The sequence below is a fragment of the Tenrec ecaudatus genome, chromosome X (genome assembly GCF_050624435.1).
Source record: "Tenrec ecaudatus isolate mTenEca1 chromosome X, mTenEca1.hap1, whole genome shotgun sequence".
NCBI lineage: Eukaryota > Metazoa > Chordata > Mammalia > Afrosoricida > Tenrecidae > Tenrec > Tenrec ecaudatus.
The window spans coordinates 2,732,791-2,756,800 of NC_134548.1; the positions used below are offsets into that span (position 1 = coordinate 2,732,791).

Sequence of the window (24,010 nt, forward strand, 5' to 3'; positions counted from 1 at the left end):
CAGCTGTCGAAGCTTCATATTTGGTGGCACACAGAATCACCAGAACTATGAAGCCTCACATCATTGGTGAGCATTTACCATTGCCATCAGCCGAAGACATTGTTTGAGTCATGATTGGACAAGAATTTGTTACGAAGTGTAATATAATTCCTTATCTAACGACACAGTTCCCAGAAGAATAGATGACATGTCTGCTGATACTCTTTATCAGGTAATCCAGGAAAATTAAATCTATTCCACTTCCAATAGTTAGCATCCAGCTTCATGACTCTATAGACGTTGCCACTGTTCGGTTACTGGTTCACACGGGGAATATTAATGATGTCAGGTTTAAGAATGAGTGTTTTTCCCCCCAAAGCTCTTGAAACGACCATTTCTGCACATAATGTATTGGTCATAGTTGGTTCATTTCAGAAAGGCCATCAGATGTCTTGGAAAATTCTATGTGGTGTTTGCACACGTGGAGCTCCAGCTATGCTAGGATGTCGATCTGGATTTCAACGTTTGGTCCCGAAAGACTCGGCAGAGGCCATTGGAACTCACTGTATGATTCATCGACAAATTGCCACAAGAAGCCGTCCAACCTTCACACTGATGATGCTGGCTTTTTACGCATAGTGTCGCAAAATGCAGCAATGCAGTGTACTGTTGTTATACTAAGACTGTCACCATGTTTCAAGAAAAAAATCCATTTATTTGTAATTAGAAATACATATTTCACAATATATAATTACATGTTGTTTTGTGCTTAATCACTGCTTAAATTATGTTCAACGTGTAACAATGAAAATATATCCTGCATGTCAGATATTTACATTATGATTCATAATTGCAGAGCAAAATTAGTTATGAAGCAGCAATGGAAATAATTTTATGGTTAGGGGGACCACAATATGAGGAACTGTACTAAAGGGTCACAGCATTGGGAAGTTTTAGAACCACTGATCCAGAGTATTCCAAAGGCAGGGAGGGACCTTCGGTCTTGAAAACATGCTTTGCTCTGCCTGTCATTGCCTGAAGGTTGTCAGCATCTCTATCTGTCTGCTGACCTCTCCTCTCATGTCTTTAAAATTGATGAGAAGCCAGCAAGGGTGGACTGGGGGTAAAGCTATTGACGTCAGATGCATCCTGTAATCTTGACCTCCAAACGGCTCACATTATCATAGCAAAGATAATCTCATCCTCATCCACAGAATCTGTGCTGTGATTGATGCACACAGAGAAGGTGAGAGGTCAACTTTGCCAGTAGCTTCTCCTCTTCATCCATGCTAGATGACCCCAGGGGATCCAAGATTATTCCTGACAGATGCAATGTGCTAAGGTGACCCATCTGGTCCAGGTAAGGAAGAAACCAGTTGAGAGTGTTCAGGTCCCATCTGCAGTGCAATACCACCTCTGGACAGAGTCCAGCTGCACTGCCTTCGGGATCTCCTCTATAATGGGACGTTCTGGTAGATCTACAAATTCCAGCTTCCTACAGCACAGGGGTGGCAGGTCCTTTCCCTGGTGGACTCTTTCAATAATGCAGGTGAGCAATTGATCTGGGGAGGTTTTAATAAAACACAGTTCTGTGAGCATCACCATGGAAGCCAAGGGCTGAATATTCTTCCCTACTATGGAGTTCATCCATTTGTGAATCTTAATTCTTGGGTGGGTAATCACTTGATCTTCTGATGAGGGACCGAAGGCAATGGATTGGATTCCAGACCACACTTTCAAAAAGGTGGAGTCAGTGTTCACACATAGGTCTAGCACTCTCAGTTTGCATCTCCGTGGTGGCATTTTCTGGGCCCACAGAATATCAAAACCATCCAGGGCAGCCTTTAAGATGTCCTGGTGAGAATGCCAAGACTTCATGAGAGCCCCTAGAGGGAGACGGGTGAAAGGCCAGGAAGGACCTCACCATGGCTTTCACTGTCTCTCTCTGTCCCGGGACCACAGCTGCCATGAACAACGGGGGGACAGAGTTCCGTGGGCAGCCACTCCGGAGAAGCAATGGCTGAGCACTCTTTCCCCCAACACACTCTGTATGGCAAGGTGTAGGAGCCTGAAAATCATAGTAGATCTTGCAAAGAGAATGACTTCTTCACCACGCACACCTTCCTTGACAACTCAAATAGCTGCTGTACATGTAGACTTTATATGCTGATGTGATTCACAGAAATCAAATGACTACATCTATGGCCAATGTTGTAGATTACAGAAGAAACCCCAATCCCAAATATAAATTGACATTTACCTTGTCATAAAGGACACAAGGACAAAACCAATCCAAAGATATATGACGTGGATGACGAATGCTGATAGAATGAAGGACTGATTGACCTGGCATAAGCTTCTGAAACGACAGTAGTCAGAAGAGTCCAAACTTACACCCAACCTAAAACCTTGAGACGCTTCAGCACCTTGGCTGTCTTCGAGTTGAGAGAAGTTCCTGGACACTTCTCTGGTCAACAAGGATTCACATTCCTGCTGGAGCACCTGAATCAGCATGAAGAGGTACAGCCCACCCAGTCTTGTGGACCTTGCAAGCCAGAGCTTCCTGAAGGACGAAACCTCAGCCATTGCCAAGCTGCGCTGTCTACCCCGTCCTCTCTTCCTGCCTGTGTTCAAAGCAGCTGTTACTGGAAGGCACCTTGCAACATTGAAGGTGATGGTGGCTACCTGGCCTTTCACACACATGCCCCTGGGGACACTGATAGGAGCTCAGAAGCTCCCCCAGGACATTTTAAAAGCTGTGTTGGATGGACTAGATGTCCTGCTTGCCCAGAAGGTTCATCTTGGGAGATGTCAGCTGAAAGTTTTAGATTTTTGCGCACACGCGCACAGCAATTCCTGGAACCTGTGGTCTGATCCAGGTGCCCAAGGTTCATCAAACGACCTAGAGGCAGCCCAGCCCCCTAGAAAGAGGGCAAGAAGGTCTAAATCAATGTCTAACAGGCCTTCTGTGGACTTGGTCCTAGACCTTTGCTTCTTCGAAGCCACTTTGGATAAAGTGCTCACATTCCTCCTTAAAAGAGTCAGTCAGAGACAGGGCCAGCTCCTTCTCTGTTGTAGGAAGCTGGACATTTTTAATGCATCAACTAGAATGGAAATTATTGAGAAGGTCCTGAAAATGACGCAGTTGAACCGTGTCCAGGAGGTGGCAGTGAATTGCACGTGGGAACTCTCTACCCTGGCCAGGCTAGCTCCTCTCCTGGGCCAGATGGTTCATCTGAGAAGACTGATTCTCTCTGGAATCGTCTTGAACTCCTGGAGGGAGGAGGACGAAGTGAAGAATCTAGTCTCCCTATTGGCTTCACAGTTACACCATCTACACCAGCTCCAGGAGCTGTATCTGGACCCTGCTCAGTTCCTGGAAGGTCACGTGGACCAGGTGTTCGCATGCTTGGAGGCCCCCTTGAAGACGCTCTGGATAACGGAGTGCTCACTTTCTGAGTCTGACTTCACAGATCTGTCCTTGTGTCTGAGCACCAAGTCCCTAAGATCCCTGAATTTGAATAGAATCAAGTTGACTGGCTTCAATCCTCAGTCGCTGCAAGTTCTGTTGGAGAGCGTCTCAGACACTCTCCAGATGCTGAACTTGGGTGGCTGTGGGATCACAGACTCCCAGCTCAAAGCCATCCTGCCTGCCCTTGGACACTGCTCCCAGCTCCAGCTCTTCAGGTTCTATGGAATCCCGGTCCCAGTGGCTACCCTGGAGGGTTTGCTGCGGCACACCCTCCCTCTGTGCAAGCTGCAACTCTTGCAGTTTTCTATCCCTCTCGAGTGTTACCTGGACCTCCAGGGCCCTCTCCAACAGGAGAAGCTTCCCGTGTATATGGCCAAGCTGAAACGGACACTCCAGGACTTGGGAAAGTGGAACAGCTTGCTGGTCTGCCAAAGTGATACTGCTATAGATGATCATTCAATCACCTGCATTTTCCAGGACTGATGTGACTATCCTCTAATTCAAATGCATTTATGTAGAAATTGTGAAATTAAAAACATAGACTACACTGTGTAAGTTTATTAAAACATGTTTACTTGGATATCATTAAAAATTAGTTCACAATGCCAAGATATCCTTAGCTGAAACAAGATGTGCTTCATGTCTTATTTTTATGTACATTTTGATGATGGTGTTGAAGAATTCTCAGTCACCAGGACACTCAAATAACACTCAAGGCATTTTTGCAAATCATTCTCTAGGGGAAAGCAATGCTATAGCTGCTGTTTTAAACATGGACACAGTCAAACCATAAAAATTTGAATCCAGTTCAGTAGCATGTTTCCTGAACTGATTGCATGCACTGTTTTGTCCCTTGCCTGACCTTGTACTTGTTGAAAGCAGAGTGTTCTTTAGAAACGAGGCTGGTGCCACTATGTTTTTAGCACTTTGAAGGTGTGATCAGGAGAGTGGTCTCTGGGGAGGGACATCATACTTGGCAATCTGGAGAGGCAGTGAAACGAGGAAGGCCCTCAAGGGGATGGATTGACCCAGGGCCTGCAGTGCTGTGCTAAAACAAAAAGTTTGTAAGAATGGCCCGGGTCTGGGACGTGTTTCCTTCTCGGTCTCTGGTACATAGATTCGAGATGTTTGTAATCCAACTCTAGAACCACTAAAAACAGGATTTGTACTCTCAGAAACCCACTGGGACAGTTCTGCTCTGCCCTACAGGCTCACTATGCCTGGGAAAGATCTGATTTCTTTAATCAGAATAAAAAATTTAATGATTACAGATATAAAAGTTTCAGAACTGCTAAAATAGTAGTGCATAATTTATCAAGGTGTCACGACATTCAGGGGAGGGAGGAAAAAAGAGTAGCCAATATCAAGGGCTCAATACAAAGTATATGTTTAATCATTGTAAATGAGGGTGATTGCAGACTGCAGACCCAAAGCCCATTTGTAGGCAACTGAACACCCCTTCACAGAAAGGTTGTGGGGAGTAGACCAGTTAGATAGAGTGCAGGGAATCAGCGATGAAACATACAACTTTCCTCTGCCAGGAATGTGAAGTTGAGAAAGATTTTATTCAGGTAGGGAAAGAACTCCTGGGAAGGAAGGGAGAGCATGGAAGGACGGGCATCTTCAGCCCCCGGGCAGGTTCTGAGCCACAGCGAGTTAGATCAGAGAAATCGCTGCTAGCAGTGAATCGTGGGACATATATAGGGCTTGAGCCAAGGATGTATGTGCTCATGAGGGGAAGGAAGGCCTTCTGGGGCTGCAGGTGCAGGGTCTGAGTCAGGATGTGGTCTGTGAGTAAATCGTCCCGGAACACTGAGGGAAGGGGCTGTACAGACCCGGCCTGGAGAGATGAGCTCCTTAATATGCTGGAGGCATGGACTGCACAGTCCAGCTCTGGCCTTGAGAGCTGGGGGGAAGGGGCCCCAGAGAACAGCAGGCCATCTTCAGGGAGAGTTAGAGGAAGAGGCTGCATGGTTCGGACCTGGCCCAAACATCAAAACTCTTAATAGTGGAAATAGGTGTGGTGTTCTATGGTTCACTACTTCCTGCTGTGATAGGACAAAGAAGGGGGGATTAAGAACTGGAAAGTTCGGGCCCGGGTCAGTTGGCAGCAGACTATAAGGGCGAAGCAAGAGGTCAGTTGGCAGCAGACTATAAGGGCGAAGCAAGAGTTGGCTGAAGGGCAGGTTGGAGATGGCTTTCATTTGGTCCTGGAAAAATTTAAACAGAGGGAGGCAACAGTAACAGTACACAAATTATTCCCAAAGGTCCCTCGAGGGGCATAATCCAGGACGTGGTTTTACAGCACTCAGTGAGGAGGGGTTGACGGTGCCCCACTGAGGTTTCCTTATTTCCCTGACCATGTTATAGAGTCCTTTAACATTTTATTTAACAGCTTTTGACTCATTGATAGAGTGTGTGTACTTTTTTGTCAGCTGTTAGCGGATTTAATGCATGGTGGTTCTGAAGGGTTACCTGAGCCAGGGATGCAATTTATTGCTTCAAGGAGGTGAGAGACTCTGAGGAAGAGTTTATGACCAGCTGGATTTGAGAGAGGGAGCCTGGCACAGGGTTCTATTAGGGTTTTCAATAAACTTAAAGGTGGATTTTTTGTAGGTTGTTGGGAGACAGCAAAGACAGGACTTGGTGTGAGGGAAGGTTTTGCAGTTTGTGCGTAGATAACGTCTGGATAGGCTCTCTTAGTGTTAGTTTGACACCTTCTTTTGTAAGGGCGGCAGCTTCTGCCAGGTCCCAACGCACGGCTGCCCGCCTCTGACTGTCATATCTGTCTGTATAGACTTGTAAGTTACTGGAGAGTGGGTGGGTCCCAGGACCTGAGTCAAGACTTTAACTGCTATTTCCTTGGTTTGCGTTCGTGTAAAGTAAAAAAGGTTTACTGGGTTTGGTAAATGTAAAGGCGGAGATTGGAGGAGAGTTTGTTAAAAAGTTGCTTTGAGTAAATGGGGAGGAGTCTGCAGGTTTAGCAGAGGTGGCTGGTTTGAATGAGTGACCTTGTCTGTTTTGTTGCTTTCCTGTGTTCCTGGGGAACTGTCCACTTGATATCCTTTACATCTTTTTATTAACTATGTGTCAGCAAGGAGTTAACGGTCTGCTGGGAATCATTTGGGTTGTAGCACAGGAAGGCTGCTGCTTGGAGGGAGAGAGAAGTTAAGGGAGTTGGGCTGTGTCTGCTTTAGAACTGTTTTAGGAGAGGCTGCAGGTAACGGCAAATGAATGCTGATAAGCTGGGTTAAGGGGGATGGTAATACAAAGGCATCATTAAAGGTGGGGTGGCTAAAGGCTTGGAGAGATGACCATCAGCTCCCATAACTGAGACCTGGCAAGGGGAAGTCGGGCTCGAGGAGGAGGGGAGGACTGAAAAGACCGTGTCCACCAAAAGGAAACCGGCTTACCTGCTGCCCTGGTCACTACCCTGAGCACGGAGAAGGAGGGGTCACTGAGATTGCTGAGTGAGGGGCTTCTTCATCAGTCATCGGTGGCCAGGTCAAGCAGTGTTAATGGTGGTTCAAGGTTTGGAGGGACTGACTCTCCATGACTAGGCACTGAAGGACAGTCACTTCTCCAGTGGCCCTGCTGACTGCACGATGGGAATGGCTAGGTGGGTGGCCGGGGATGTGGGCAATGCTTAGTCCAGTGCCCTTTCTGGCCGCCTGTGAAGTGACTGCTGAAGTTGCTGTTTCCTGAATTCTTCTGACCCCTCCCTCCAGACGACCTCAAGACTTGGGCTTGCCATCTTGCCTCAGAATTCGCAAGTTGCCTCAGCCTGGTCTTCTCAGGTGCTAAAAATTTTAAATGCGACATTGACTAAGTCACGTATTGGCATCTGAGGTCCATCCTCAGTTTTCTTACGTTTCTTTTGAGTATTGGTGACTGACTATGTTATGATTGGCTAGCACCGGAGGCCTCGTTCGAGAGGGAGGGTCTAGCCTGGTGTACTCAGGTAAGGCTCCAGCTAGGCGAGTGAGGAAAGCTGCCGGATTCTCACTCGGTTGCTGGATAATTTCCTGCAGCTTGCCCGAGTTTACTGCTTTATGAGCGATGGCTTGTAAGCCTGAGTAAGGGCGGGCGACTGTGGGGTTTGGGAGGCTGCGAGTGTCGCCACTGAGAGCTGAGGGAGGTGGTGCTGAGGGGCACCCAGAATATGGAGGAGGCCTTGCTAGGGGTGCAGACAAGGAGTCAGGGGGGTTAGGGAAAGATCAACGGGAGTAATGTCAGGGGCCTGATTAAGAGAGTGTTTGGTTAAGAGAACTTGAGCCGGGTGACAGGCAGTACATAGAGAGGGAAGGGAGTGAAGAAAGAAAAGGGCCTGAACATTGGGAACCTCAGATCATTTTGGAGTCTAGTGACAAAAATTGTGAGGTCTCAGAGAATGTTGGAATCGAAAGCCCTGGCCAGTGTGACTCATTGTCCAATTGGGATTGTGGCCACACTTGCTTACAGAAAAAGACCGGGTGCTTAGGGTGAATATCTGGAGCCAGGCCCCGATCAGTGAGGTTGGTCAGGAGGCTTCCCAAGGGACTGGTCTTGGGAGGCTTAGAGAGCGAGCTCCCCATGATGTCTTAAGCTGCAAGAGGTAGGATCAGAGAAGGGCGTCTACTGGTCCCTGTCCACACCCGTCAGTCAGGGGGTGACCTGGTATCCTTGAGAGGCGTCCCGAACAGAGCTAGGGGTCCCGTGGGAGAGTACTGGACTCCCCGTACAGGAAGATTCCCTGGCACATTTTTCGGCTTTAACCAGCACACAGGGACTTTGGGTCAGTGACAATGAAAGACACTGCAGGAAGCGAGGGAGGGGAGTGGCCTGACTTTTGGGCCAGATGTATGAAGAGCTGTCAGAGGAGTTGTTCAGGAGGGAGTTGATTTTAGATAAGGTCTGAGAGCAGGCACTGCAGAACTGGTAGGGAGAAGGAGGAAGTAGATTTTAGAATAAATCTGAGAGCAGGCACCACAGAACTGCCAGCACAAGATACACAAACAGGTAGAAAGAGTTCAGACAGACTCTGAACTCTAGTCCAGTCAGAGGTGCAGGGACTGCTAGGTACTCACTTGTAGATGTGGAGGATGGCAGCTGAGAGGTCCTGGTTCAAGGGAAGTTGGGAAGGGTGGGTGGGGCGCGTCAGCACACCTCTTACTCCAGCAGCATTCATGCACCAAATTGAGAGGTTGAAAACGGAGGACGGGACTGTGCACTCCCCAGAGGATGGACGGGGTCCCCATCTGTCAGTCCTGGGTCTGTCAGCACCAAGATGAGAGGTTGTAGATGGAGGCATGGAACAGAAAGGATTTAGCCAGGAATGTGAAGTTGAGAAAGATTTTGAGGCAGGGAAAGAATTCCCTGGAGGGAAGGGAGAGCAGGGGAGCATCTTGAGCCCTTGGGCGGGTTGTGAGACACAAGGCATTAGGTCAGGGAAATCGCTCCTGGCAGTGAGGCAGCGCTTGAGCCAAGGACTGATTAGGGGAAGGGAGGCCTTCTGACGATGCAGTTGCAGGGTCTGAGTCAGGACGTGGTCTGTGAGTAAATCATCTTGGAACACTGAGGGAAGGGGCTACAGAGAGATACGCTCCTTGGAAAGCTGGAGGTAGGGACTGCACAATCCAGTTCTGGCCTTGAGAGGCGAGGAGAAGGGGCCGCACGGTCCAGCAGCCCATCTTTGGGGGGGAGCTAGGGGAAGGTGAAGCTTGGTCCGGACCCAGTTCAAACAGGTCGAAGTGCCTCTTTGGCTTCCTAAGGACAGTCAATCTCTCCAGGAGTAGATGGCCAGACCAAGCCCCATAGATTGGCTGACCTGGTGCTCTATGTCTCTGTGGAGGCAGACTCTCATCGCTTTGCATTGTAGAAGTTACTTGTTTAGAAGCCTCCAACTAGTGATTCATAGACCAACACTACCCACTACCCAGGCACAGCACCCTAATAGGCATCCTTTCATGCCTACTTCTGCGGGAAAGACTGAACACCTCCCAGGTCATGAATGCTTAATTTTTGCATTTAGTCTGGAAGGGAAGTGAACACGATAGTTAGTAGCTTTACAAAGAGATGTTTATTTTATTGTAGGCATGGAGAATGGGTTTGGAGAAATTTGAGCATCTGTAGTGGGAGGGAGTGTTCTATTTTCAACGTCTGGAGTGCCCCTCTCCCTTGGAAATCTCCATGAGTCTTGTAATCCACATTCCAGAGTCCAGGAGGTTCCCAAGGCAGGAAGGGACCTTGTGTCCACAAAACAGGCTGTGCTCTGTCTCCTATCTGCACCTATCTGTGTGCTGGCCTCTATGTTCATGGCTTCAAAAGAGAGATGGGAAGTCAGCAAGGGTGGTCTCGGGTGAAGCTGCTGATGTGAGACACCTGCCGTAATCGTCACCTCCACGTAGTCACATTATCATAGCACATATGTCATGATCACGAACCTAGTCCCAAATGATCCCGTAAACATCAGAAACATGAACATTCGACAAATGGGGTAGAAACTCAGAATCAATGGTGAGGATTGAGAAGACCCGGTACGGAAGGTGAGCTGTCTATGTGAATGATGATTGCATCCCATTCTCTGTCAGGAGTGCTGCCAGCAAAGCTTACATAGAGAGGCTCATAGGCTTGCAGGGTCTCCCTGAGCGCCTGCATTGCCTCTATAAGAGAATCCTGGCACAGAGACACTTGGAAATCCTCATAGCAATCCTGAGGGACAGGCAGCTCCAGAAGGGAGAACTTGCACAGTGGCCAAGTGTGACGAAGGAAGTCCTGCAGGGCAGCCAGGGAGACAGGGTTTCCACCCAACACCAAGGTGCTCAGCAGGGAACAGTGGCCCAGAGCAGGCTGCAAGGCACGGAGCTGAGAGTCATCGATTTCACAGTCAGCTAAGTTCAGGTGGGTCAGGGTGGCTGAGACCCTCCCTAGCAGACTTGGGAGGAATCCACGGCTAAAGCCTGCACTGAGCGCACCACTCAGATTGAGGTAGCTGAGGAGGCTGGTGCAGGGACACGAGCACAGACTTCTCATGTCCGAGTCCACAGGCACGCAGTACGAGAGGGTGAGGGACTCTAAGGGGGCTGACAGACTTCTGAGCAGCTGGCCGAGCTGTTCATCCCTGAAGAAGACTGATTTCAGGATGAGGTGCTGGAGCTGATGCAGACCGAGGAGCTGAGAGGTCAGTTTTTCAAGTAGCTCCTCCACCTTAGCCATGTGATCTGGTACCGGGGGTTCCAGGATTATTCCCGTGAGATGTAGTGTGTGAAGCTGATCCATCTGGGCCAGGTAAGGAAGAAACCATTCGAGGGTGTGCAGGTCCCATCTGCAATGCAACGCCACTTCCTGCACATCGCCCAGCTGCACCGCCTTCAGGATCTCCTCCATAACGGGAAGTGGTGGGACACCAACAAACTCTAGCTCCCTACAACACAGATTGGGCAGGTCCTTTCCCTGTTGGGCCCTTTCCATGAGGAAGGTAAGCACTTCATCTGGGCCTGTTTCTAGGACACGCAGGTCTGTGAGGAACATGGCGGAGGCCAAGGGCTGAGGCTTCGCCCCTGTTCTGGAATCCTTCCTGGTGTGGGTCAGAGTCCAGGGACGGGTGGTCACTGGATCCTCTGATGAGGTCACAGAGGCAATGGATTCGGTTCCAGACCACACTTTCCAGAAGTTGGTGTCAGTGTCCAGGCATAGATCCAGCACTCTCAGCTTGCATCTCCTGGGGGGAACCTTTGGGGAAAGCAGGATGTCAAAAGCATCCAGGGCAGCCTTTAAGATGTCCTGGTGAGAATGCGAAGACTTCATGAGAGCCCCTAGTGGGAGCCGGATAAAAGGCCAGGACCCCACCATGGCCTTCACTGTCTCTCCGTGTCCCCCGATGACAGCTGCCATGAACAGCGGGGGGAAGAGCTCTGTGGGCAGCCACTCCAGGGCAGCAATGGTTGAGGCCTCGTCCTGCAACACACTCTGGATGGCCAGGTCCAGGAGCCTGGGTGGGTTCTTGCTGCTCATGTTGACCAAACAGCTCCACAGAGAGTCCAGACCTGTGAATAAAAAGAGGGGTGTGCTCAGACTTCTGGGACAGCCACACTGGTTGTTCCAGCACTTTAACACCTGGAACCTGCCCGCCTTAGCTCCTCAGAGGGAAGCTTCCTGGCTATGCCACTCCTGTTATGAACTCACAGTGGTAGAGGCTGGCAAGGTAGGGGCTGGAAAGTTTTCAAACTGGATACTTTCGCAGACTCAAGTGTGTCCTCGAGTTGTAGAATCCAAGATAGGCAGGTCCGATGGTGTGCAGTGACCTTAGCAGCTGTGGAAATGCATAAATCAAAGATCAGTAGGAAATATGGTGGTTGCGCATTTTATCCAACAATCCTATGGCTTACTGTGCAGGAGAGATCAATTCAGAAGGAATGACTGGGCATTCCTCAAATGGAAATTTTACATCTATATTGAACTACTATGCTCTCTGTTTAGGGATATTATCTATGGGAGGACATGAAAGTCTCATCAATACAGTGAACAGTCAAATTTGTTCACCAATCGCTAAACGAAAGAACTGAAGGATTCTTCAAACCATCTCAGTATGAAATTGATCAAAATGAAACCAAACATACATGATCTCAATGAAGAATGCTATTAGCATGAAGCCATGGTAGAGTCCAAAGATTCAGTCAGGATATTCTGTCACTAAGTCATGGAATACAGGAAACTCTCAAGGTCATGAATCATTGGAAGCTCATTAATCACAATAGGAGGAGGGATTATGGAAACCCAAAGATGGCCAAGATTTAAAAAGATACTTTTGCCTTCATATAGCTTAGATGATTGATCTTTCCAAAGAAGGCCGCCTAAGCAACCTGGCTAGGGTATGCCTTTTGACTGAAACTTCCAGTACTGGACTATCAATCAAGCACACACCCAATCTGGTGAGAGACTGCTGCTCCCAGGACGGCCTGTAGGAGGGTGGAGGTAACCCACTCTCCAATGCACTCTCCCTGTGGGCAAGATGATCTGCTTTATTGTTCCATGATCTCAAGGAATTTAATAAAGAATTTATAGGTAATTTGGCGTTTTTTGGTTGTTTTATTTTTTTCCTTTTCAATGTTATGTTTAACGTCTCAAAAAGGAAATGTTCAGACTTAACCACTAACATAAAGGAGATTTTGGGGGAGCTCGTTATCTGCAGTTAAAAATGAAGCTGAGACCATGAAGCTGAACAAATGAATCCAATACACAAGAGTTCAAATATAACCTGAGACACATCCCGCATGAATGTCAAGACTATCACAAGAACAGGTATGGGTAACTGAACACTAACTACAGGGAACTGGACCAGCTGTGGAATGACATCAATAATATCACTATGAAGAAAACAACATCCTTCACAAGGCAGAAAAGGAAGAATGACCAAGGTGGACATCAAGAGACTCTGAATGTTGCCACTGGGAAAATCATAGCTAAAGCAAATGGAAGAATTGATGAAAGAAAGAGCTAACAGAACATTTCAAAGACAAACTGAAGTATTAGAGGGAAACATGCTGCCCGGGGCTAAATCATCAAAGTTATAAGAGTGAGAAGACAGAGCACGTCGTTCTCTAGATGTGGTGGAGAAAGGAGAGGTGGGAGTAGGCTCACAGCCCAAGAAAGCTTTGCCTGACATTATCCAATGAAAAGTATATAGACAACGGTTAATATACAGTCTGTCCTCCTTACAATCTCTTCATTTGTGGGACGTGGTGTTTGGGGCCCGGTGAGAGTTTGAAGACTAAGATTTAAACTTGCACTTCAGACATGAGCATTTTGGAAGAAGTTTTGTTGGTTCCAATAGATGACAGCCATGAGCATGTCTTGATGATTTAAAGACCCTTTATTAAGTTATCTACTAAAGGTGACTCTGGTTGCAGTCTGAAGTGGACATTTGAGTCTATCTTTAAAGGCAAAACACTCATACATCATTTGTCTAAGACTCAATCAACAGTGGACAGAACCACAAAGGAAAATGAATGTTATTATTCTATATTGTTAGCGAGCCTTACATGGTACAACATTGATATAACATCGCGGTTAATAAAACAAAAATAGCAATATCCTGGTTATGCATCAAAATCAACATTATTGAGACCAACGTTCTGATCTGTAGAACATAAGAGCGCACTTTAAAACCAATCACTCTCCGTCCTCTCCACCCCCACCCCAGAACTATCAGACCAATTGTTTTCTCCTCCACACTGTTCATCTAGCCAATCTTATCTAGAGAGAGCTGAAGAGATAATAATACTTACCAAAAATACGAGGCATAGCAAGACAAAGTGACAAAAGAGAACACAGCGATGACAACAGAAGGGTTGTAGCGAGGAGACGAGCCAGTAAGGGTGCAATGTACCAATAATGGAATATACAACTTTCCTCTAGTTCTTAAATGGTTCCTCTCTGCCACTATCATGGCCCCAATTCTACCTTACAAATCTGGCTAAACCAGAGTATCTGTAGAAGGGTACATATAGGAATTGGAAACACAGGGAATCCAGGGAAGATGACCACTTCAGGACCAGTGCTGAGAGTGGTGATACTGGGATGGGGGAAGGGAAGGTGGGGTAGAGAAGGGGAACCGATTACAAGGATCCACATATAACCTCCTCCCTGGGCGAATGACAACAGAAAATGGGTGAAGGGAGACATCGGACTATCTAAGATACGAGAAAATAATAATAATGCATAAATTATCAAGGGGTCATGAGTGTGGCGGGTGGGGATGGAGAGAGAAAAATGAGGAACTGACATTAAGTGCTCAGGTAGAATGCAAATGTTTTGAGAATGATGATGGCAACAAATATAACAAATGTGCTTTACCCAATTGATGGTTGTATGGGTTATTAGAAGAGTTGTAAGAGCCCCCAAAGAAATTATTTTTAAAAAACAAACCAAAACCAAAAACCAATCACTAGGTGGACTCTCCATGATGGGAGAGTGAAGGTGGCAGGTCACTCAGCAGTCAGCAAGATGGCCTATAGTGGCTACTGCTAGTCTGTCTCAGAACACATAATAGAAATAATTCTGTTTTACTTTCTGTTGTCAATTGATTCTTGATTGTGAATCAGTGGGCATTTATGCTGTAAATCACCAGTTTCAGATTCAGTGATTTAAACTATGTATCAATTCTGTAATGCTAACGATCTATCCATCCCCTGTAGTCCTTCTTGAGATGTACCGTGCTAGCACACACGGACAAAGCGCTCTTTAGAGGCAAGAATGGCAACACGTTCGAGGCACTCACTTCCCAGAGGGCTCCGAGAGACAAGCTTGGAACCCGGCCATCAAATCTAGGCCCCTCCGCACATAGATTCTCAGAACCACTTTAGACAGTTTTCATGCTACTCCCAAGTCCAACTCACCGTTGCAGAGGCTAACAAGGTTCAGATTTCAGTCTTGACTCTTACCCTTGATCAAGTAGATCCAGTGGATGATGAATCCAAGATGGAAGGTCCAATGGCAGCCTTCTTCCTCAAGGGTGTTGAGATTGATGACGTCCAGAGAAGCAGGAACAATGGCAAGATTCTGTCCCATGTCCCAAAACCTTCAGGTCAGAGGAAGGGTCCAGGTCCAGAACAAAGCTACCTGGCTCTCAGAGACCTTTTAAATCATGAGGCCACACCCACAAGGTAGCTCTCTTCCCCCTCATTGGCTGCTCACAGTAAGTCTCAGCTTAAAATTGAGGGCATTTTCTGAAATCCCATCAACAAGGATGATGCTATTGAAAAGAACCAACCCCTTAGAATTTGGACTCGCCCTTGAGGACTCAAACTCTCAGCCATCACACCTTCCCCACTGTGACTGAAAGAACATACAAAACATTGAGGAGTGAGTTAGCTGCTGAGAGTGGATTAAGCAATTGGATTAAGCAGAAATGGCTCTAGAGCCCAGAATCTCACATTTGCGACAGACATTTATCCATGTGGATATCCATCTGTGTAGTTAATTTCCCAAAGCACAACATTACTTGTATTCTGTGCCTCTTCCAACTAGGAGTCAACTATGGGAAAGAATTGAAGTGCCTCTTTAGCTTCCTAATGACTGCCGATCTCTCCAGTAGTAGAGGTCTCATCATGTCCCTCAGATTGGCTGAGAGCTTTGAACCAATGACTTGGTGGTAAGCACCCCAGTGGATTACCAAACACGAGACCTCAATTGCATGTCCGTAGAGCACAGTAGGGATTATTAGGTCACACTGGCCATGCTTCAAGGATTGACTTCTGAAAGAGCCCTCTGCATTCTCTTCTCAAGTGCTCTGATGGGAGAAACATCACCAATTAGGGTTCTTAAAATGACCAACGTAAGTGGTCCCTCTGTTTAGGTAGCTGGAATCCAAATCTAGGGCATCACCTGCAGGAGAAGACTCTCCCTGTGTGCTCTGGGGTGTCTTCCTTTTCTCTTTGCAACATCTCTGCGCCGGACCTCCCTTGGCGAGCACTGTGTGTTTGGGTCTCAGACTTAACTAGGGCCTAAGAAGTTCACCAGGCGGGAACCGCAGGTCCAGAGAAGCTCCCTGGTCTAGGTCTCCTTTCTTCTGCTATTCAGTTAAACACTTATCAATAGTGCTGTCCCGGCTTTCCTTTGGTTGCTCTATCTATGCTTCATATGGTTTTGGGCGGCCTCTGGTTTTAAGTAGGTTCAGGTCTGGGTGTATGAGGTCTGAGGTAACATGAGGTAGCATTTAATAGATTATGTTTTCTGACCCATCCGCTTCTCTCATTCTGTTAACTTTAGAATTAGACCATTGACCTTGGGTGAGGTTATTGATATATATATATTCCAGAAATTTTGCTTTATATTTGTGCATGTTGTGTGAGAGTGTGTAAGTGTATGTGTTAAGTTTCTTTGTTTTTCATGTATTATATTACTGCGCAGAGTGTGGCTCTGTGTGTGTGTGTGTGTGTGTTGGTGTTTGTGAGCAAATGCTAGGTTCAGATTTGTGCGTGGTTGTCTTTGATATTTCTCTCATAGTACGTCATTGAGTGCTTTTTTGATGGTGGTATTGTATTTTGATTTCAGTTCTTCTTGTTTGTGAATTTTATTTCTCCCTCTTATTTGATCTATATATTTTCCAGGGAACAGAACTATAATCTCATTCCTGACAAAAATTCCAATCACATATGATGATGAAATAAAAGAATTCCCCGACTAGAGGTTTACTTCTTTGCCCCATGGCGTTGCTGGGTAGGAATGAACTTGATGGGTGTGAGTGAACTTGGTGACATTGACCGATCTTTGTCTTGACACATCAAGGTTTCGTCCATCACAATTAACCTTTGTAATAATCACTTACAACTGAATCTTGTCCGGAATTCCCTCTACCTTTCCTTTCTCAGAACAATCGTGATCCTCATCAGTTTCTCTTTAAAAACCTATTGTTCTCTGAGATCCCAAGTAATTCACTGCACCACATACGATTTTAAGTGATTACGGGTTTTGCCTAAGATCCTTAATCCTTTCACTAGTGAAAGATACACGACCAACCTGTCTGGGAAGTCTGATGGTATTTTAGCATCTGCCTTAACTTGGATCTACTAAGCTCGCTGCAAAAGGGTCCCGATCCAGGGACACACACTGACCCTCATTCCTTTCCTGGCTGTAGACAGCTGTGTGTTCTATCATCAGGCTGTGTTGTCCTTGAATCCCATGAGAGACGACAGTTCTGTTCAGCCACATCTCAGAGAAACTCGCTTTCCTTCTATTTCCTTGCGGTTGTGAAGGGATGAGAGCTTGGATGTGCCAGCAGAGCAGCCCTGGACAGATCCTGATCTCCCCACCTCCTTTCTTGCTGGAGAAAAATCATGCTTCTCTCTGCTCCCTTCCCTAAAATCTCTTGGGACGTGAAATGATCTGGATCGACACCTCTGGAAATTCCCTGGACATCCACGTGACAAAAATCGAGGAGGGACTAAGGTGTACTATCCCACCCTGAATTCTTTTACTAAGGAATGTCTTCACACAGGATTCCATTCCAACAATTCTATTCATGGGAGCCACTCTATTTCACAAGACAATAACACAAAACAAACTGAGGTGCAAAGGCCACGAGGACAGAAAGATTTACGGAACAGCAAGCCTCCCCATATCTCTATACCCTGTTTATGCTGAGTAGAGCAACTGAATGCACTCGGATGAACACATCCTGAAATGTATGCAGCTCCTGCAAAACAGAAAGGCTGATGTTCAAACCGTGATCTTCTGGTTTGCATCCCAATAGATAAACTATTGATACAGTGCAGCATCCCATGATGTGCACCACCCCTCCATGGTTTCTGAGGGCGTAATTAGTGCCGGGAGCATGGAACATGTACTTCTCTGTGGAGCACCTGGTGGGAGTGCCCTGTAGATCCGTTCCAGGATCCCACGTTGTCTCATAAAAAATAAAATGCACCAACTCGGCGCGATTGCATCCCTTCCTTCCACCTCCTTGCCACCCTGCAGTACACACTAAGACGGATCCCTATTTTCCTCCCCGTTGAACATGACAGGTTCACAACCTATGGGTTGCTACCCTTTAGTGGTTGAGCGATGCTTTCACAGGTGTCGACTAAGACCATTGGAAAACACATATTTTGGAAGGTCTTAGAAACAGAGACACCGCTCCTCTATTCGTCCCCTGGGGTGTCTGCCTGATGCACACACGCCCACATACTAGTGCCCGGTGTGAAGACCCATGCTACACCATGTTACAAGACCAAATGTCATCTATTTGTTATTAGAAATAAATATTTCACATAGCATGATTACATATTATTTTGTGATTAATGGCTATCCTTTAATTATGTTCCATTTGTAAAATGAGAATCCTGCATAGTGGATGATTTCTTATCAGCAGAGGTGTGTCAAACGGACAAACATATCTATCTTGGAAGAAATGTGACCACATTGCTGCTTACAGGCTTGGATGATGGGATTTCAATTGACATACTTTGGACAGGTTTTGGGGAAGGATCATTCCCTGGAGAAGCACAGGGAGACTAAAGAAGTTCCTTGATGCGATGGATTGATGGAGTGGCTGCAACAAGGTCCTGAAACTTACAGTCGTGAGGTTGTAACATGACTGTGCAGGCTTTACTTTTGTCGTGCATGGGGTCCCTGTGCATCGGAGTCGACTCAATGACACGGAACAACAGCGACGTTGCAATCACTGAATTCACACTGTTCTCTGTGAGATAACAGGGCTGTGCACATCCCTCCACGGTGATCAGAGGGCAGTCGTGGGGAGTGTAATCCACCTGTGATGAACGCAAATGGGGCTGTGTGCTTCCCCTGTCAGCTCTAGTCACCTACAAAGCAGGTGTACACAACTGAAGCTGCGATGCGATTCCATCATTTAGAAAGAGATTATATTATTGACAAGCACTGGATTGATCAAGAAGGTGTGGAAAGTCAATGGGCGCCGACTTAGGTGCTTGCTTCTTGGGATGTAAACTTTAAGAACCCTGACATTGTTCTTTTGAGAGCCAGGCACCCACGAGTTCCTTCGTTAGACTTGGCTGTTGCACTTGTATCTTCAGAGCCCTGTTCTCTTGAGGAAGTGGAGCATCAAGGAGGAAGTTTTCCTGAGAGCTGATTGTTGTTACACTGGGGCGAGAATTAAGTGCAAACTCCCTCAACATTCATGCATCTAAAGTTTATCTATGTCTCTGATTCACCTTAGAAACATCTTTGTCATTTTGTCTCAGAGAAGGTTATCAGTCATCCTACAGGGCATCACTTCCGTTACCCTAAAGACTTTGCTGTGTTAGAGAGACTATTTTCGGCACCGTAGAATGACAGCATTGGGATCTACAGCATAGGTATATTTGATTGCATATATACAGTAATATAATTTTATATAAAATTTTATTGGTAGAGCTCTTACACCTCTTATAAAAACCCATACACATTTGTACATATGTCGCCACCATCATTTTCAAAACATTGTTTCCTACTTGAGCGCGTGCTGTCAGCTCCTCTTTAACCCCCTCCTTCCCCCACTCTCCCACCCTCGTGACAATGATAAGTTATAAATTATTTTCACATCTTACACTATCTGTTCTCTTCCTTCACTCACTTTTGTGTTGTTCGTCTCACTCAGGGGTGGGGTGGGTTCTACATCCATCCTTGTGATCGGTTGCCCATCTCCTCCACTTCTGTGCACACCAAAACTCTACCCCCATGGTATCGCAACACCCATGATTGCTTCTGACGTTTTATCTGTCCTGGATTCCTTCTGCTGAGAGCTCTCATCTGTCCCTGTGTCTTCATGAAAAGAGTCAATCCCATATTTCCCTGGGGGAGAAAATTGTGGTTTTGAACTCTCAACCTTCTCAACCTTCTAGATGACAGCCCAACACAAAAGTCTCTAGACCATGAGAGCTCTAAAATATATATAATTGCATCACTACCAAACTACAGAAAATCCTGTCAGTCCAACTGGGTCATGGCACCCAGAGCTCCTCAGAAGGGAGCTTTCTGGCTTTGTTACTCCTCTTATCAACTCACAGTGGGAGAGGCTCGCAAGATCCATGTGAGGCTTACAATTCAGTCTAGATATTTCCTCTTTCTACGTTGGCCCTAAGGTTTTGGAATCCAATATGGGCAGGCCGATGGTGGACAGTGACCTCAGCAGCTGGCGAGGTGGACAAATCAAAGATCAGTAGGAAATGTGGTCATTGCATATTGAATCGAACCATCCCAAGGCTTACTCTACAGGAAAGGCAAACTCAAGAGGCATAATGGTGCGTTCATCAAATGGAAACTTGGAGATCTGTATTGAACTACAATGCTCTCTGTGATGGATATCTATGGGAGTACAAGAAAGTCTAGTCAACACAATGATGAGTAAAATTTCCTTACGAATCACTAATGAAGAAGCTGAAGTAGTTTTCCAATCACTTCAGTATGAAATTGACCCAACATGTAGTCAAGAGGCACAGATAATTATTGGTAATTGGAGTGAGAAATTAGGAAACAATGAGGTAGGAAAAACAGTTGGAAAATATGGTCTTGGTGAAAGAAGGATTCGGGAAATCACAAGAAAAAATTTGCAAGTATACTTTGGACAGACAAACATTAGCCACATTAAGGCAATCTTGTTGACTGATGAATAACCTGCCTCCTTCCCCCTCCCATGTCAGAGAGTCCGAGTAGTCATTTATTTTAAAATATGCTCCTATATAATCAAAATCAGAACATTTTAATTAATATCATGGTTCCCTTTAATGTTTTAACCATCATTGTACTATTTTTATTTTATTGACCAGGATGTTGTTATCAATGCTATACCCTGCAACATTCACTAACTCTAAAGAATAACAGCATTAATTTTGCTGGCTGATTTGCTGCAGCTGGTGCCTTGTGTACTCTTGCTGGGTGGTCTGCAGGCCAGCAGCACCATGTAAGGCCATAGCGAGTCCACCAGGGGGATGCTGCCCGGGTTGTAGTGGATCTGCTTGTGGTAGAGGAGGAGCCCGTCCACCTCAAAAGGGAAGCCTGTGGCCAGCACCTCACACAGCCTCTTGGGGTGCACTGGAACTTCTGGGCCCCACAAACTAAAAAGGATTGAGCTTTGTTTGCTCTCCCAGGTCGCCTTCCAACGGCTAACTTCGCATGTATTCAGTAGAACCAGAAATCAGTGGGGCCGTCATAAACGGGATGTCCCCGCTAACACATCAGGTCCAGAACGTAGTAGGTCTGGTGCGCCTCGCTGTGAATGCACTGAACAATGGTGTCCTCGATAGCTGTCCATGAGCTCTGCCTGCTGCCTCCCGGCAGGAGGGAAGGAAACCTGTCCACGCAGTAACCGCTCTTGGTGTAGGTGCTGGTGCAACCCCTGAAGGCCATAATGAGCGCTCTTTTTCCAATGGGACACAAGACCGCAATCCACTCCTGCCCCATGTCCGCGGGGACATCAATCAGCCACTCAGAGAGCATCAACTGATTGGCATAGCACTTGGGGAGTTTCTCGTCAATATAAACATCCATGTCTTCATCATCTTTTCCTGTGTTCCTCCTCCTCACTCTCCACTCTGGTCCAGTCATCTTCAGCCAGCATTCTGGTGTGGTTCACAGAGACCAGTCGTTTGCATTTCTGCAGTTCCAATAACAATGGTGCAGCTCATCCTGCTCCAAGTAACTGCACTTGGGCTTGTACTAGGACCGGCGGGGGTGTGAGGCTGCACGGCCGTTCAAATCTCGGGACACAGAGAATCTGCTAGCCAGGGCTGGACTCAGCTCTTCCATCGTTCCATCAAACTTTTTGAACAAAATAAATGGCAGCTATGCACGACTGACTTCTGCCTATACAATCCACGGAAATCAAATCCACTACAGAAGTTGCACAAGTTTTTCACTACAAAAGGGACCCTAACACTAAAGATAAGTTAAGGACAAAGTGCCTTCGTTTATGAAGGACACAAAGATGCAGACACATAAGGGTCGCCATTCCCATGAAGTCTTCATACCATCAGACCATTCAAAGACGGGATTTTACTTCACTAAGTCCTATGTTCTAAAGAGTTTAGAACATTGGCACTTTCAAGTGAGGCATCAGAGCAAGATGCTAGGGTAGGACTCCTGATTATACAACCTACAGTACTGTCCATCAAGGACACGCCCAGGAAATCCCTAAAACACTGCTCCTCCCTGGACCATCTTTAGACACATGCAGGTAATGCAATTACCAATGTAACCTACCTGAGGGCAAGAAGAACTACTTCATTGTTGCATGATCTCAAGGCATTTCTGGAACTGGTTTTTGGTTTGGGGTTTTTTTTGGCATTTGAAAGTTAGGTATAACATCCAAAAAATTAATGTAGAGACTTAAGCCCTAACTTAAGAGATTTTGGAGGAGGTCATTATGTGCAGTGAAAAATGAAGCTGGGGCCATGAAGCTGAAGAAATGAATCAACTACGTGAGAGCACAAATATAACCTAAGATCCATCCCACATGAATGGCAAGGCCATCTCAAGAACAGATATGATTGAGTGAACACTAGCAACAGGAAACTGGACCAGCTGTGTGATCACATCAATAACATCATGTATGAAGAAAGAAAAGTCCTCCACAAGACACAAAAGGTAGAATGACAAAAGTGGACATCTAAGTGACTCTGAATCCTGCCATTGGTAGAAATGTAACTAAAGCAAATGGAAGAAATGATGAAAGAAAGTGGAACAGAACATTTCAAAGAGCAACTTCAGGAGAAAAATTAAAATATTAACATGAAACATGATGCCCAAGGGGGAAATCCTTCAAGTTATATTAGTGAGAACATCGAGAATGTCATTCGGTAGATGTGGTACAGAAAAGAGAGGTAGGAATAGGCTCACACTCCAAGAAAGCTTGGCCTGACTTTATCCAAAGAAACATAGTCAGACAGGCATTTTCTGCACAGCTTTCAGTTAATAGCTTAGTAATCAAGAGGGCCTTATTCATCCACCAGGTGAGAATTGACCACAGAAGACTAAGCTATCTCTGGTTTACATATCTAGGACATGTTTGTCTACCCTCCTTAAATTTTCTGTTTTAAGGGTTTGGGGTGGGGTTGTGAGAGGGTTGAATAGTAAGGCTTCAACTTACTCTTCAGACACGAGAGTCTCGGCAGCACTGCTGTGGGTCCACAAAAATGACAGCCACTAAAATGCCTTGATAATTTAGAAGAGTTGTTATTCAGTTGTCACCCGACATCGAGAATCTAAAAGCAATTCCAGGATTGAAGTCTTGAGTGGATCTTTAAGTCCATCATTAAAAGCAAACACTCACTTAGAATCTGTCTATAATTATTAAGCAAGCACAAGGTTTGCACTAAAGTGCATACTCTCAAACAAAGAGTAAAAGGAGCTTCTTGCCACTGTCCATGAAGATGAATGGAAACCACACAGGACAGAGTAAACCACCCCTGTGGGATTCCACGACTGTAATTCTAAATGGGAGAAGAAAGCCCCATCTTTCTCCGCTATTTAAAATACAGTTATCACTGAATGGACCATTCCATTTCACCTTAGTGGACGGGATCACCTACTTGGGGACCACTATTATATGTCTTTATGGGAGCAGGCTCTCATCACTCTGAACTGGAAACAGCGGTGGTTCTGAAACCTCCAACAGTTGATTAATAGATGAATAACTGCACATTGGAGCCCATCCCCCAAACTGACACCCTTCCTTACCTGCCACACTACAGAGAATCATGATCTCAGCAAGATGATACATTTAAAAAGAGGACCTGATGCAAAGGGCTTAAGTGAAGAGCAAATGCTGTGAAAATTATTAAGGCAAAGAATGTACAGATGTGCTTTATACACTTGATGTATGTATATGTATTGTTTGTGATAAGAGTTGTATGAGCCCCTAATAAAATGTACTTTAAAAAGATGATACATTTAATGAACCATTGCACAAAAGCAAGCTATTAAGATGCATCAAGTCCCTGAATAGGTACTGAGGTGTGAAGGAGATAGAGGGTAAGCACAACACCCTGATTAGACTGGGTAGAGCAAATATAGTTATATGCTCATAATGCAATATTGAATGCACTCAATTCACATAGGCCTCAAAGA

The 24,010-nt window shown here is 46.0% G+C and overlaps 1 protein-coding gene across 1 annotated transcript; it reads right to left on the reverse strand.

The window, feature by feature from the left end:
- Positions 1-5,551: 5,551 nt before the first annotated feature.
- LOC142434805 (melanoma antigen preferentially expressed in tumors-like) lies at positions 5,552-21,433 on the reverse strand. Its single transcript, XM_075539399.1, has 4 exons — positions 21,118-21,433; positions 20,813-20,941; positions 10,043-11,475; positions 5,552-5,566 (listed from the first exon to the last, which is right to left on the reverse strand). The coding sequence occupies exons 1-4, from the start codon at positions 21,431-21,433 to the stop codon at positions 5,552-5,554; spliced, it is 1,893 nt and encodes a 630-aa protein (XP_075395514.1).
- Between the last annotated feature and the right edge of the window lie 2,577 nt (positions 21,434-24,010).